Below are 12,171 nucleotides of genomic sequence, written 5' to 3'. Positions count from 1 at the left end.
ATCTGTATGAGTTAAGAGTTAATATTAGGCTTAGTAATAGTAAGGTACATTAACTTTAGTGTGTAATTGTTAAAATGAATAAATTTCATGTTTACTATTTTTTTTTCTATATTCCAATGCCGGGAATACAGGAATATAGCCATGTTTAGTGATTTTGTTAAAAAAAAAAATTTTAGTACTCCCGGGTTACATACTTGGGGTTTCATTCTCTCGGGACTTATCTTGGAAAGATCACATTACATCTCGTAAAATCTGCTTCCGAGAGGTTAGGTATGTCAAGCTGACTCCGTGCCTTCTTTACCCTTGCACAATTGTTGATTTTATGCACTGGTTTTATTCGTCCCTGTGTAGAGTACAACTCTGGTGTGTGGGGAGGCTCCCCACATACACCTCTTCTCAACTGGGTGGAGTCAAAGACTTTTCGCCTCATCAACTCTCCTCCTCTTACTGGCTCCCTTCAACCTCTGTCTCTTCGCCACACAGTTGCATCTTTATCTCTTTTCTGTCTCTGCTTCAATGGTCACTGCTCCTCTGAACTGTCTGCTTGCATTCCTCCACCTCTACGGCGGGAGCGTAACACCCGTCTTGCAACAAACTGTCAACCATTTTCTGTCCAACTCTGTAATACAAGAGCTAACCGTTACTCCCAGTTCTTCATTTATGCAACAAATCAACTCTGGAACTGTCTCCCTTTGTCTGTATTTCCTACTTCCTATGATTTCAGGTCTTTCAAACGCAGTGTGTCCAGGCATCTGGAAATGAACGGATCTTGAATTTGGCTCTCTTTCGTGTTGTTTTTTTCTTTGATGGAACGGTTTGCGGGCTCCTGGCCTTTGGTTCCTTCTTCCTTGTATAAAAAAAAAGCTTTCCCAAATTCACGAAATCTGACCTGCAGTCTACCACCCAGCCTAAACTGATAATCTGTTCTACCTACTACCACTCATCCTGACATAACCTAACTTATATGCTACCATCTAATTACTGGGGATCTTCTGCCGTGTCAGCTTATAAGGTCATTAGGCTATCTACCACTCGGTCTGATTCCACTTAAGCTGACACTACCCACGTTCTGCCACCCTCCTTACCTAACCTAACCTAACCTAACCAACAGGCTGGGCAGCGTGTGAACCTGTACGGGTCCCAGCCCTACTACCAGGTGATGGAGAACGACGGCAACTCACACGGCATCCTGCTCCTCAACTCCAACGCCATCGGTTTGTTTATACTCCATTTGGATAGTTTGATTACTTAATAGGATTTGGGATTTTTCATATCCTCAAAATGTAAAATTTGGCATGGCTTTTTGTATGAGATTTATACTTTTTCTTTCTTAATTCCTTCCATTCGGTGGCATCTTTTACTGGGTTAGCTTTGACGTTTTGATACGAGTTTTGTCAATTCTGTAGAGACTATTTGAAATCAAGAGGTTTGATGTGGCCCTCATTAACCTTTTCACAAGTCGAGTGGTCTCCTGAACTACATAAAACCATCTGATAGTGGCAAGAGTGAAATACAGATGAGGAATTAAATGTCCTGCTTACTGAGCCTGGATAGGCGAGCTTCGTGCACCTCCTGGCTGATTCACTAATCCTTTTCAGGTCGGCGATATATTTTTCCATTTTCCTTGCATCTTACAAACATTTTTACTCATTTTAGGAGAGACTTTTCGAACTGGTGGAGTTTGATGTAGCCTCCATTATCTCTGTCATTACAGGGCCCTACCCCAAGGTGAATGAAAATGTTTTATACTGACGAATTAAAAAGAAAAAAAAAAAGTTTCCTGGCTGAAGGGCTTAACCATAGGCCCTGTCATGATTTTTCTTTTCTTTCTTTCTTTTTTTGTTCTTTTTTTTTTTTGGTACCATCTGCCCACATCACACCACACCCCACCTTCACTTCACTGGCTCATATAACATTCAGAAGTTACATGTTTTTTCATCCATATCCTCCCTCCACATAAAATTTTATATAACTCTATTCGTACTATTTTAAAACAGTATCGTATGGTTCATTCACTTGAACTTGGCCCAAATGTTCATCCTTTGTAGGTTTAGTCACGTAGCATAATGGAGGAGAAAAACAATACTGTGGCCTTACATCTTTTCTGTAGTACTTCTGAGTGATTAGCCAAATACTTAAGTCTATATCTGCTGTTATAACCCAGCATTCCAGAGATAGAGATGGCAATTTTAGGCCAAGGTATGGTGAGCAGAGTACAGTATAGACTGATTATAAATGATGTGTCCATTGTTAGCATGGCTATCATCAGCGCAACAACAACAACAGCAGTAACAACAGCACAAACAACAATACTAAAAACAATAACAATAACAACAACAGCAAAAACAGCAACGACAACAGCAGCAGCAGCAGCAGCAGCAGCAGCAGCAGCAGCTACATCATCTTCATCATCATCATCATCATTGTCATTAAAATTAAGCAACATCAGCATCATTATTATTTTGATAATGATGAAACTACTACTACTACTACTACTACTACTACTACTACTACTAATAATAATAATAATAATAACAAGCCGGTAGGCGACGATGTCAGCTCTAAGAGGACCAAGCTTTGCCAGTGATTGGAAGTGAGTTTCGGTATGAAGTCACTCCTGTATGAATGTATTGAAGGACAACATCCCACCCAAGATCATGACTCTCGGTCATAACCTTCGAATCCCTAGCATTTCACGCGAGCCTAGTCGTACTTTTAGTGATTTTCCGCTGAAGTGCATTTGATTACATTGGACCCCTGACATGGCGGATATAGGTCATGTACATGATGACCTTTGAACCGTAACCTGGCAAATATAGGTCAGGGATGTACGAAGCACACTTCTAGTACTCATTAATGTCTATAAGCATGCAAAGTTTCCTTCGATTCCATCCAACCACTGTGGAGTTAGAAGACTTGAAATTTGCGGAATGGCCCACCCTAGGTACATATTATAGGTGGCGCTGCCAGCGTCCAGAAATGAGTTTTGACACTAAAAGTCATTTCTGTATGGAGGTACTCCAGTGGAACATTCCACCCATGATTCATAGCCCTGGCTTAATAATCTTTGGAGCCTTAGCATTTCGTGCGAGCAAGGTTGTAATTTTAGCACTTTTCATATTTTCTGCACTTGATACCCTTTGACCCCAGACCGGGCGGAAATAGGTCATGCATATACGAAGCACACTTGTAGTACTCATTAACGTTTGTAAGCATGCAAAGTTTCATTAACCACTGTGGAGCTAGGGAACTTGAAATTCACGGCATGGCCCAGCAGAGGTACAACTCCTAGGAGGTGCTACCAGCGACTGGAAGTGAGTTTCAACACTAAATGTCATTTTCACATGGAGGTACTCCAGTACAACATTCCACCCAAGAAGCATAGCCTTGGCTTAATAATCTTCGGAGCCTTAGTATTTCACGCGGGCATAGTCATGATTTTAGCTGTTTTCACTGTTTTTACATTTGATGACCTTTGACCCCTGACCTGGCCATTGTAGCAGATAGGTGTACATAGAAAGCTGTAGTACTAGTCAATGTCTATAAGCATGCAAACTTTCATACAGTTCCATTAAGCCGCTGGGGATCTAGGGGGGCATTTTTGAAAACCGGTACTGGTTTGTAGGGACTCTGAGGCCAGTCTTCGTGGAGTTGCCACTCGAAAACTAGAGAGTGAGGAAAGTGGATGGCACACTTCCAATAGGGAATGAGCTGAAGATTACGCCATAAGAAGTCGGAGCTTTCGACGCCCATTAATAATGCTTCTACAACTCAAAACGTGAAAAGTACGAGAAAAGTTTTTTTTTTTTTTTTTTCTGCCGTTGCTAGACAACGAGTAGTTGCCTAGCAATCAAAACCTTGCAGACACAGCTAGATTATAGGCTCGTCATTGTATCCAAGTTTGGTCGGAATCTGTTAATACTGAAGGGTAGAAATGCTTGGCATAATTAAACAAGAAAGGAAGATCAAAAGAAAGAAACCAAGCAAGAAAACGCAACTAACAACAAGAACAGCATGAGGTGGCCAATAATAATAATAATAACAACAACAATAACAGTAATAGTAACAATCATCAGGGCCTCCACTGAACGAGTGTTTTGCACACTTATTCGGTGCTGTACTGTACAATGTCGGGGGTCAATCCCAGCTGGAGGTGGGTGTTTAACTGCCTTTAATACTACCTGCCCGCCCATGCGCGTGCAAGCAGGACACTGCAAAACATAAATACATGTATGTCTTCACATTTTACTTCATCAATGTTCCCTCGATAACGTACACCTGATCACTCATAAACATTGCCATTCCATCACAACAGGCTACAGTAATATCAAGCACTACTCAGTACAGTAAACACACACACACACACACACACACACACACACACACACACACACACACACACAATTTTTTGTGCCAATGCTCAGGTTTGGGGGGGTGACCTCTCCAGTAATTTAAAGAGACATCTTGGCCCAACGACCTTCGGATTAGTTGACCTTCTGGACTCTTAAAACAAAGCCTGGGAGTGTGTTAGTAGAGCTTCTCACATGGGATAAAGAGTGTGCAAGCATACAAACATATGCATGTACAGAACGATTTAGCTTATGCATAATATTACTATTTCCATTACTGCTATTGTCTAAATTATTCAGCCCGTTACAAAAAGCACTATATTATCCCATTTACTGTCCCTGCCCAGATTATCAACTCCTGGACTACCCTGCCATCACGTTCCGGACTATCGGTGGTGTACTGGACCTCTACATGGTACTGGGCCCTGAACCTGAGAGCGTGGTAGCCCAGTACACCAGCCTCATACACCGCCCTGTTATGCCACCATATTGGGCACTTGGCTTCCAGTTGTGTAGGTAAGCACCAGGTGAATTGGTAGTATTAGGTACCAGTAGATCTGTGTTCGTATTAGGGGAATGTTAATATTAAAGAGACATTAGTATTAGATGTACTGGTGCTGTGGTGATAGATGGAGTAAAGATTGGTTAGACCGTTAGTGGTACATGTATTAGGTGGACTGGTGACGGTGATGAACAGACAAATTTTGGCACTAGGGGTAGTAATGTTAGCATTTAAGATGACTCGCATTGGTGTACTGGTGGTTGTAGTGGTGCTGGCTAAAACAGTACTGGTATAAGGTGTAGGAGTGCCAACATTAGGGTAACGGGTAATAGTATTTGTATGAGGTGAGTATATTGGTACTGTGGGATTAGTGTTTAACCTCTCAGTCAGAGCACAGACGATTATTTTTTCAGAGCACTCTAGTATTGAAGGGCTAATGATGGCTGTACCTAACCCTTCCAGTAAGAAAAGCCTCTCTTGAGATGAAGAAAACCGTCTGGAGGCAGCGTGAATAAAGGAGAAAGTACGACTCGTCAGGTCCAAAGAATTAATATTACGTGAATTGTACTTGTATTAGATGAACTGGCAGTGACGGCATTGGTGGTATTAAGTGGAGTGTAGTTAATATTAAATCAGCTCTTACTGAAATGAAATTGGTGTTACTGGGTAGATTACTGGTATTGGCATTAGGTGGGGGAATGATGGTACTGGTACTATAGAGGATTGGTGGCGGCATTAGGTGGGATAGGATTAGCATTACATGGATTGGTACGAGTATTGGGTGGGCCAGTAGTGCAGTAGGTGAAGTAGTATTGGTATTATATTGATTGGTATTAGTATTAGGTGGACTCATGTTGGTGCTGAGCTGAATGATATTGGCATTACATGGACTAGTGGAGAGTACCAGACTAGAGTGACTGGTGCAGTGGAGTGTGTGAATTGGGATTGTCTGGAGAGAGCTAGGATGTGAAGGAAAATTTGGTGGAAGAGTGGGGAGAGTTACTGAGATGAATGATGGATGTACTGGAATGAATGAAAGAAGTATTGGATGAATGAAGGATGCATTGGGATGAATGGAGGGTGCACTGGGATGACTGGAGGATGCACTGGGATGGGTGAAGGATGTACTGGGATGGGTGAAGGATGCACTGGGATGAGTGAAGGATGCACTGGGATGAATGAGAGGTGCACTGGTACTGATGATTGGAAATGGGGTGCAGTGGGGATTGGAGTGAGGTGCCTGAGCTAGGAATAAACTAGGGTAAATATTTTGTAGTGTGTGTGTGTGTGTGTGTGTGTGTGTGTGTGTGTGTGTGTGTGTGTGTGTGTGTGTGTGTGTGCGTGTGTGTGTGTGTGTTTGGAGGATTTGGTAGTAGCAAGAAGAATATAAAAATGATGTCACCCTGCTTTCTGAAGGCGGCATGGTGAAAGTTGTGCTAGAATGCCGTAACTGCCACCAAACGACCAAAAAGGCAGGTTGAATCGGGAAAGGGAGAGGATAGGCGAAAAAAAGAAGACAGAAAAAGTAAAGGACAGGCAAGGAAAAGAGCGGTGACATGATGAAGGGAAACAAAATGAGAAAAAGAGAAAAAAAAAGTAACCAGTGTTTTGCATTTCTGGAACCTGTTAGCAGGCAGCAGAAGTAATTTAACTTGGAGCCACATTTACAATCATCACAGATCAAAATAATGACAGATCATTTTCAGCTTCATCGAGAGAGAGAGAGAGAGAGAGAGAGAGAGAGAGAGATCTGGCATTTGTGTTACTGGTTAACCCCTTCATTCCTGTAACATTTTTTTTTTTTAATTACCATCTTTTCCTGCGGTCTCCATAACGCCTGTTTTTAACTTTGTTAGGACCTCATATTTTAAAGTTCTCTCATAAGCTAAGTAAAACCATACCGCGACAGCAAGAATAAAACATAAATGCTTAATGCCAAGGGTGTGCAGGAGTTAACGGAAGAACATTACGATGTTGCATGTCAGCGCTGTTTGCATTACAGTTATGGACATCTTATCTCAGTAGCTGGAGATGGGATTCTTGACGTTATTTACGGTCGATTGCCCGTCGTCCCCAAGATCTGCTTTTGCAGGAAGAACTAATGATATGGGAATATTATGAACTCCTGTTGTACTTCCTGGCAAAACACTGCGCAGGTGTAATTGCTAATTTATTAGAAATGTGTTTGTGCCTCTGACTCTGTCCACCTTTGCTTGTGTTATTTTTAAAAACACAACAGGCCTGTGGTAACTGTCCATTCTATTGATTTGTAGGATTGTAGGTACCCTCCACCTCTAATCATCCCAATACCCTCTAACTCCGATGATATCCTGTTTGCAATGTTCTCGCTGTCACCAAGTAATTGTGTTCAAGCTAAGAGAGACTTTGAGGAACGAGAGGTAAAACAGAGCCTTCATTTACTCAGTCACTACGAGAGGTCTGCTCTAAACTGAATAACTTGTTTAGTGCTAATAAGGAGAGAATTGGAAATTAACAAGTCATCGAAATCAAACGGCAAGCATATTTGTACATGAAACTGTTGCCACCAATTTAAGGCACCTCAGTCCTTAAATCTGGCACATTTTTAAAGAAAGTGTAATCTGGCCGCTTTTAGAGGATAAACTCTTATATTCAAGTTAAGAAAAGCCTCTCATACAAATCGAGTTAATAGTAAACCAGCATGCAAAGAAGTTTCTTCAAAGCCGAATTAAATCGCCTGATGCTTGCAGAAGTACAACAAAAATGTCACCCTTGCCAACCACACATTCAGCAACTTCAGTACGGTGGCATCTTACATATATTTGCTATCCTCGTGCGATTTTATGTAGTCTAGGAGGGAGTTTTCTAGGTGAAGGGTTTTTATATAGACAAAGCTAGCCCTTTCATTGCTACATCAAAAGTAACCTGTTGAAAAGACATCATCATACTGAAGAGGTTAACCACTTCTGTTTGATGGCATAATATCTGTTATAATCTTATTGTCTGTGGAAAACAGCTCAAAAAAAATCCCTCGGAAACTGAATGAAATAGTCTGTCGATAGCAAGAATAAAATAAGAAAAAATTCGGCCCCGTACTAAAGGTCTTAAAGGTGGAGTGTGACCCCTAGTATGACAGGTTTCCCCCCAAGCTAACAAAAAATCCTCTGACGTTAGCAAGAATATTATCATCCCTTCCATTACGATGACGTCATTCTTCACTTCATTCTTGTAAGTTCCAGACGGTTCTGATAAGACTTCAACTCCCCTATTAACCACTTCAGTCCGGTAACATTATTAAAGTTCGTTCTTGATACACTGTTCGTTGACAAATTGGAGAAAGAAACACCGATGTGGGACTTAGTGTGTATTGACGTTTCGCCTCATGGCTTCCTCAGAATACAGTTGCTGAATATACACCACATTTCCTGTATATATAGCAGAACTAGGCAGTGGGTGTGGGGGGGGGTTAGGTATTGGCTAGGGATGGTAGGGGGGACAGGTAGGGTAAGGAAGGTGAGGTCCATGAGGCGAAACGTCAATACACACTAAGTCCCATATCGGTGTTTCTTTCTCCAAGTTCGTTCTTGCTAATAACAGGACATTTTAGTCAAGTTAGCAAGTGTCTCTGGTACTGAAGGGATTACTGGAGGCTGTGTCTACCCCGTCCTGTCGGAAAAGTACCTCCAAAGTTTGATATAGCATCAAAAAGTAGCCAGAATAAACAAGTACGTCATTGGAGTGAATTGATTAAAGGCGTCGATGAGTGCTGTATACATCACATCAGGTTAAAAAAAATCTCGTCTTCGCTGAATAAAATCGTCTGACGATAATAAGAACAAATAAATAAACGCCCCAATGCTGGAGGTTTAACGGAAATAGTTACAGACCTCTTCACTGCGAAAGGCTTTCAGAGTTTGATCAAAACTGTCTGGTTGCGTGTGTGTGTGTGTGTGTGTGTGTGTGTGTGTGTGTGTGTGTGTGTGTGTGTGTGTGTGTGTGTGTGTGTGTGTGTGTGTGTGTGTTTCTACTGTGGAATTTAAACGTACATTAGTTGCAGCAAGAGGGCTCTAAATGAGAGTATTGTCGTAGTTTAAAGTGGCTAAAGTGGCGCCCCTGATGGCTAAGATTAGAACAAATAAAGTCACTAATCGTGCATTTCAACTGGGTAGAGCTTTTACAGCAGAGTTTGAATTTTGCTCTACAAGCATATCAATATTATTATAACAGGTAGGGAAGTTTGGTGGTTTGGTGATGTGGGTGACTGAATGTGGGATGTGAATGTGGTGGGGCAGCGTGGGTGGGTGAGTGGGTGGCCATGAATGTGGGTGGGTGGGCAGGCGGAGTGGATGAGTGGGTGGACAGGAGTGGGTGTGGGTGGGTGGATAGGGAGGATGAGTGGGAAAATAGGTCCATGTGGAGTACGTGAGTGAGAGAATGGGTAGGGTGGGTGGATGACTGTGAGTGGGTGGGAGGGTGGGTGAATGGGCAGGGTGGCTGGTTGGGTGGGAAGGATGGGTGAGTTGGTAAGGCAGTGTGTTTAGTAGTGGGAATATTGGTCCATGAGGAATTGGTGCGTGGGTGAGTGGACGGCAGGGTGAATGGGTGAGTGTGGATTCATGGGCATTGTGGGTATGAGCATGGTAGGTAGGAAGGATGGGAAAGGTAGGTGGATGGGAAGATGGGCCAGAAGGCAGGGCGGGTGAGTTGGTAAAGCGAAAGTAGGTCAGTGGGGAATAGGTATATGTTGAAAATAGATCCATGGTAGGAATAAGTCCATAGGGAATATTTCCCTCACGAAAAGGGGTCCAAGGAAGAACACAAGTTCAGTGGGTAGTATGGGACTCCAAGGGTCGTCTTCCAAAGGGGGGTGACTCCCAAGGGTTCCACTCAGTGTCGTATACATGGTCATAAATTTTTAAACGGTCAGCGCTGGATTTCCTACTAGTAAATATATATATACTGTATGTATGTAAAACCTGATAGATAGATATACTGACATATGGACATATAGATTGATAGACAGCTGAGCATATACTGTATGTGTGTACGTATATACAGAACATAATCATATTTCCATTGCCTTTCCTAATCACAGATACGGGTACGGGTCCCTTCAGGCGTTACAGGCGGCAGTGAACAGAACCAGAGAAGCAGAAATCCCACACGTAAGTTAAGATTGTCTGTCTGTCGGTCTGTGTGTGTGTGTGTGTGTGTGTATTCCTTTTCTCTCGTCATTCTGAACAGTTCATGGGGATTTGTGTGAATACGAGTGAATCCAGTCCCTTCCTCTTTTGTGAACAGCGCGTCTTTGTGCAGCACTATGACGACGAACACTCGGATACGCAAAGCAGATCTGTCTGAGTGTGAGATTACGTATCCAGAATCCTCGTCCGAAAAGCTGGATTTAGTTTAGATTTACCCATGTATATATAGTTTAGATTTACCCATTATCACACCCTCCATGTACACCATCCAACACGGTCATTTTCATCACCTCTTTGCTCTCCTCATCCCCATTTATCAGCTTTTCAGATTGCTTTTTCATTAGTGCACAACTTTGCATACATAGTTTACAGTCTACCATTTTTATTCATATATGAACACAATTTATTCCATACTCATTCATTACATTCTCTCCATTTTCCAGAGTGTCCCGTTTACAGATAAATTTGTATGGGTTTTCTTTCCACATCTTCCTTTGACCTTTCCCTTCTTTATGATTACATTTTATACATACTTACTGCACTTAGTTTATTATCATTCATCAGAGTTATTTTCTTGCATATACCCCATCCACCAGTTTTTTACTGCTCTCTCTGCTTCCATCTCCCTCCATAGTGTTTGTTTCTTCCCAACTGACATCGTTGTAGTTCCACTCATAATTAGTGGTTATTAACCATTCTTTATCCCCACCAAAAAGTTGAAGTCCATCGGTTTCCGTTTTACGGACTGTAAAATGTTGTATTCATCTGCCAATGTTTTGTTTTAATTTTTTTCTGCTACTATTTCTTCATTCGGAATAACTCATTCACCATTTTTCCATATTCCTTCTCTGCTTCATTTTGCACAATGAAATCCTCTAATTAGGTAACCCTCCACGTCCCTTCACAACTGTCACGTCAGTTAGACACCCACGCAACCTTCTCGGTAAGCACATGAACAGTTAGGATTCTGTCAGTGTTCACCGCAAACTTTTTGTGCCTATTGTGATAATGTATTACTTTGTGGTCTAAGCATGAATTACTGATACAAAATATCATTTTCCTCTGGTGCTCAGAAATAACCCATCACATTATTCACAGAAGCTGTGCCATCACCCATTACGCTCACAATAACCTTTTCAGATGCAATGTTACTCTTCTAGTTGAATCCAAACCTTTTCTCTTTTATCATACAATATACAGTATTCAGAGCTACTTTCACCATGTACAACTTAAGTCTGACAATAATACTCTTTAGTTTTTCTGTTTGCACTCATACTTCTTACTGGCATCCATCAATCACCAGTATAATAACCCTGTCTTTACTCCTTTCAAGAGTGCTAATAACAGATCCTGTACATTGCCTATATGAAGCTGTCTTACTATATTGTCTTTGCGTTCTATAACAGTGGGATAAAATGTGATACTACCTTCCAAAAAGCTCATATTATAAAGGTTTCATGCTATTTTGATTAATGCAGGATAAAGATATAATATTTGCTATGTAATCAAATACATTTGCCTTAAGTGAAAAAAAACGAGTACCAAAGGTGATTACATCGATCACACACACACACACACACACACACACACACACACACATATATATATATATATATATATATATATATATATATATATATATATATATATATATATATATATATATACACACAGTATATAAGAAACGAAAATGGGGTGCGCTTTGAAAGCTTTTGTTTGGCAAATGACCTTATAATTGGTGGAACTATCTTTGAGCATAGAAAAATACATAAGACTACTTGGATTTCACCATGTGGTAAATATTGTAACCAGACTGACCACATTGCAATTAGCAGAAGACATAGGAGCTATTTGCAAGATGTTTGCGTAAGGAGGGGGACAGATATAGGTAGTGATCATCAACTTGTTGTGTCAAAGATTAAAATAAAACTTAAGAGAAACATTAATGGGAAATGTACAGGAGGTAATAATTATGATTGTGATGAGCTGAGAAGTGTTGAGAGCACGAGGGAAAAGATTCGGTGGGAATGTAGGAACAGGTTTCTAGTCCTGCAGACTTTGATTGAATCTGAAGACAATGATATTAATCAAATGTGGCGAGAGGTAAAACAGGTTTTGCATGAGAGTGCTAAGGTTG

At 41.2% G+C, this 12,171-nt stretch overlaps 1 protein-coding gene across 1 annotated transcript in view; it reads left to right on the top strand.

Moving 5' to 3' along the window:
* LOC145401975 (maltase-glucoamylase-like) overlaps positions 1 to 12,171 on the top strand; it is a 261,779-nt gene that overhangs the window by 114,735 nt on the left and 134,873 nt on the right. Inside the window, exons 27-29 of the mRNA XM_080274078.1 lie at positions 1,112 to 1,214; positions 4,697 to 4,865; positions 9,926 to 9,995. Of these exons, the coding sequence (XP_080130204.1) occupies positions 1,112 to 1,214; positions 4,697 to 4,865; positions 9,926 to 9,995 (342 nt within the window). The remainder of the gene's footprint in view (positions 1 to 1,111; positions 1,215 to 4,696; positions 4,866 to 9,925; positions 9,996 to 12,171) is intronic.

Source organism: Coenobita brevimanus, chromosome 57 (genome assembly GCF_032717465.1).
Source record: "Coenobita brevimanus isolate Jiangsu-jjx chromosome 57, ASM3271746v2, whole genome shotgun sequence".
Classification (NCBI taxonomy): Eukaryota; Metazoa; Arthropoda; class Malacostraca; order Decapoda; family Coenobitidae; genus Coenobita; species Coenobita brevimanus.
This window is presented reverse-complemented; position numbering and strand designations above follow the sequence as displayed.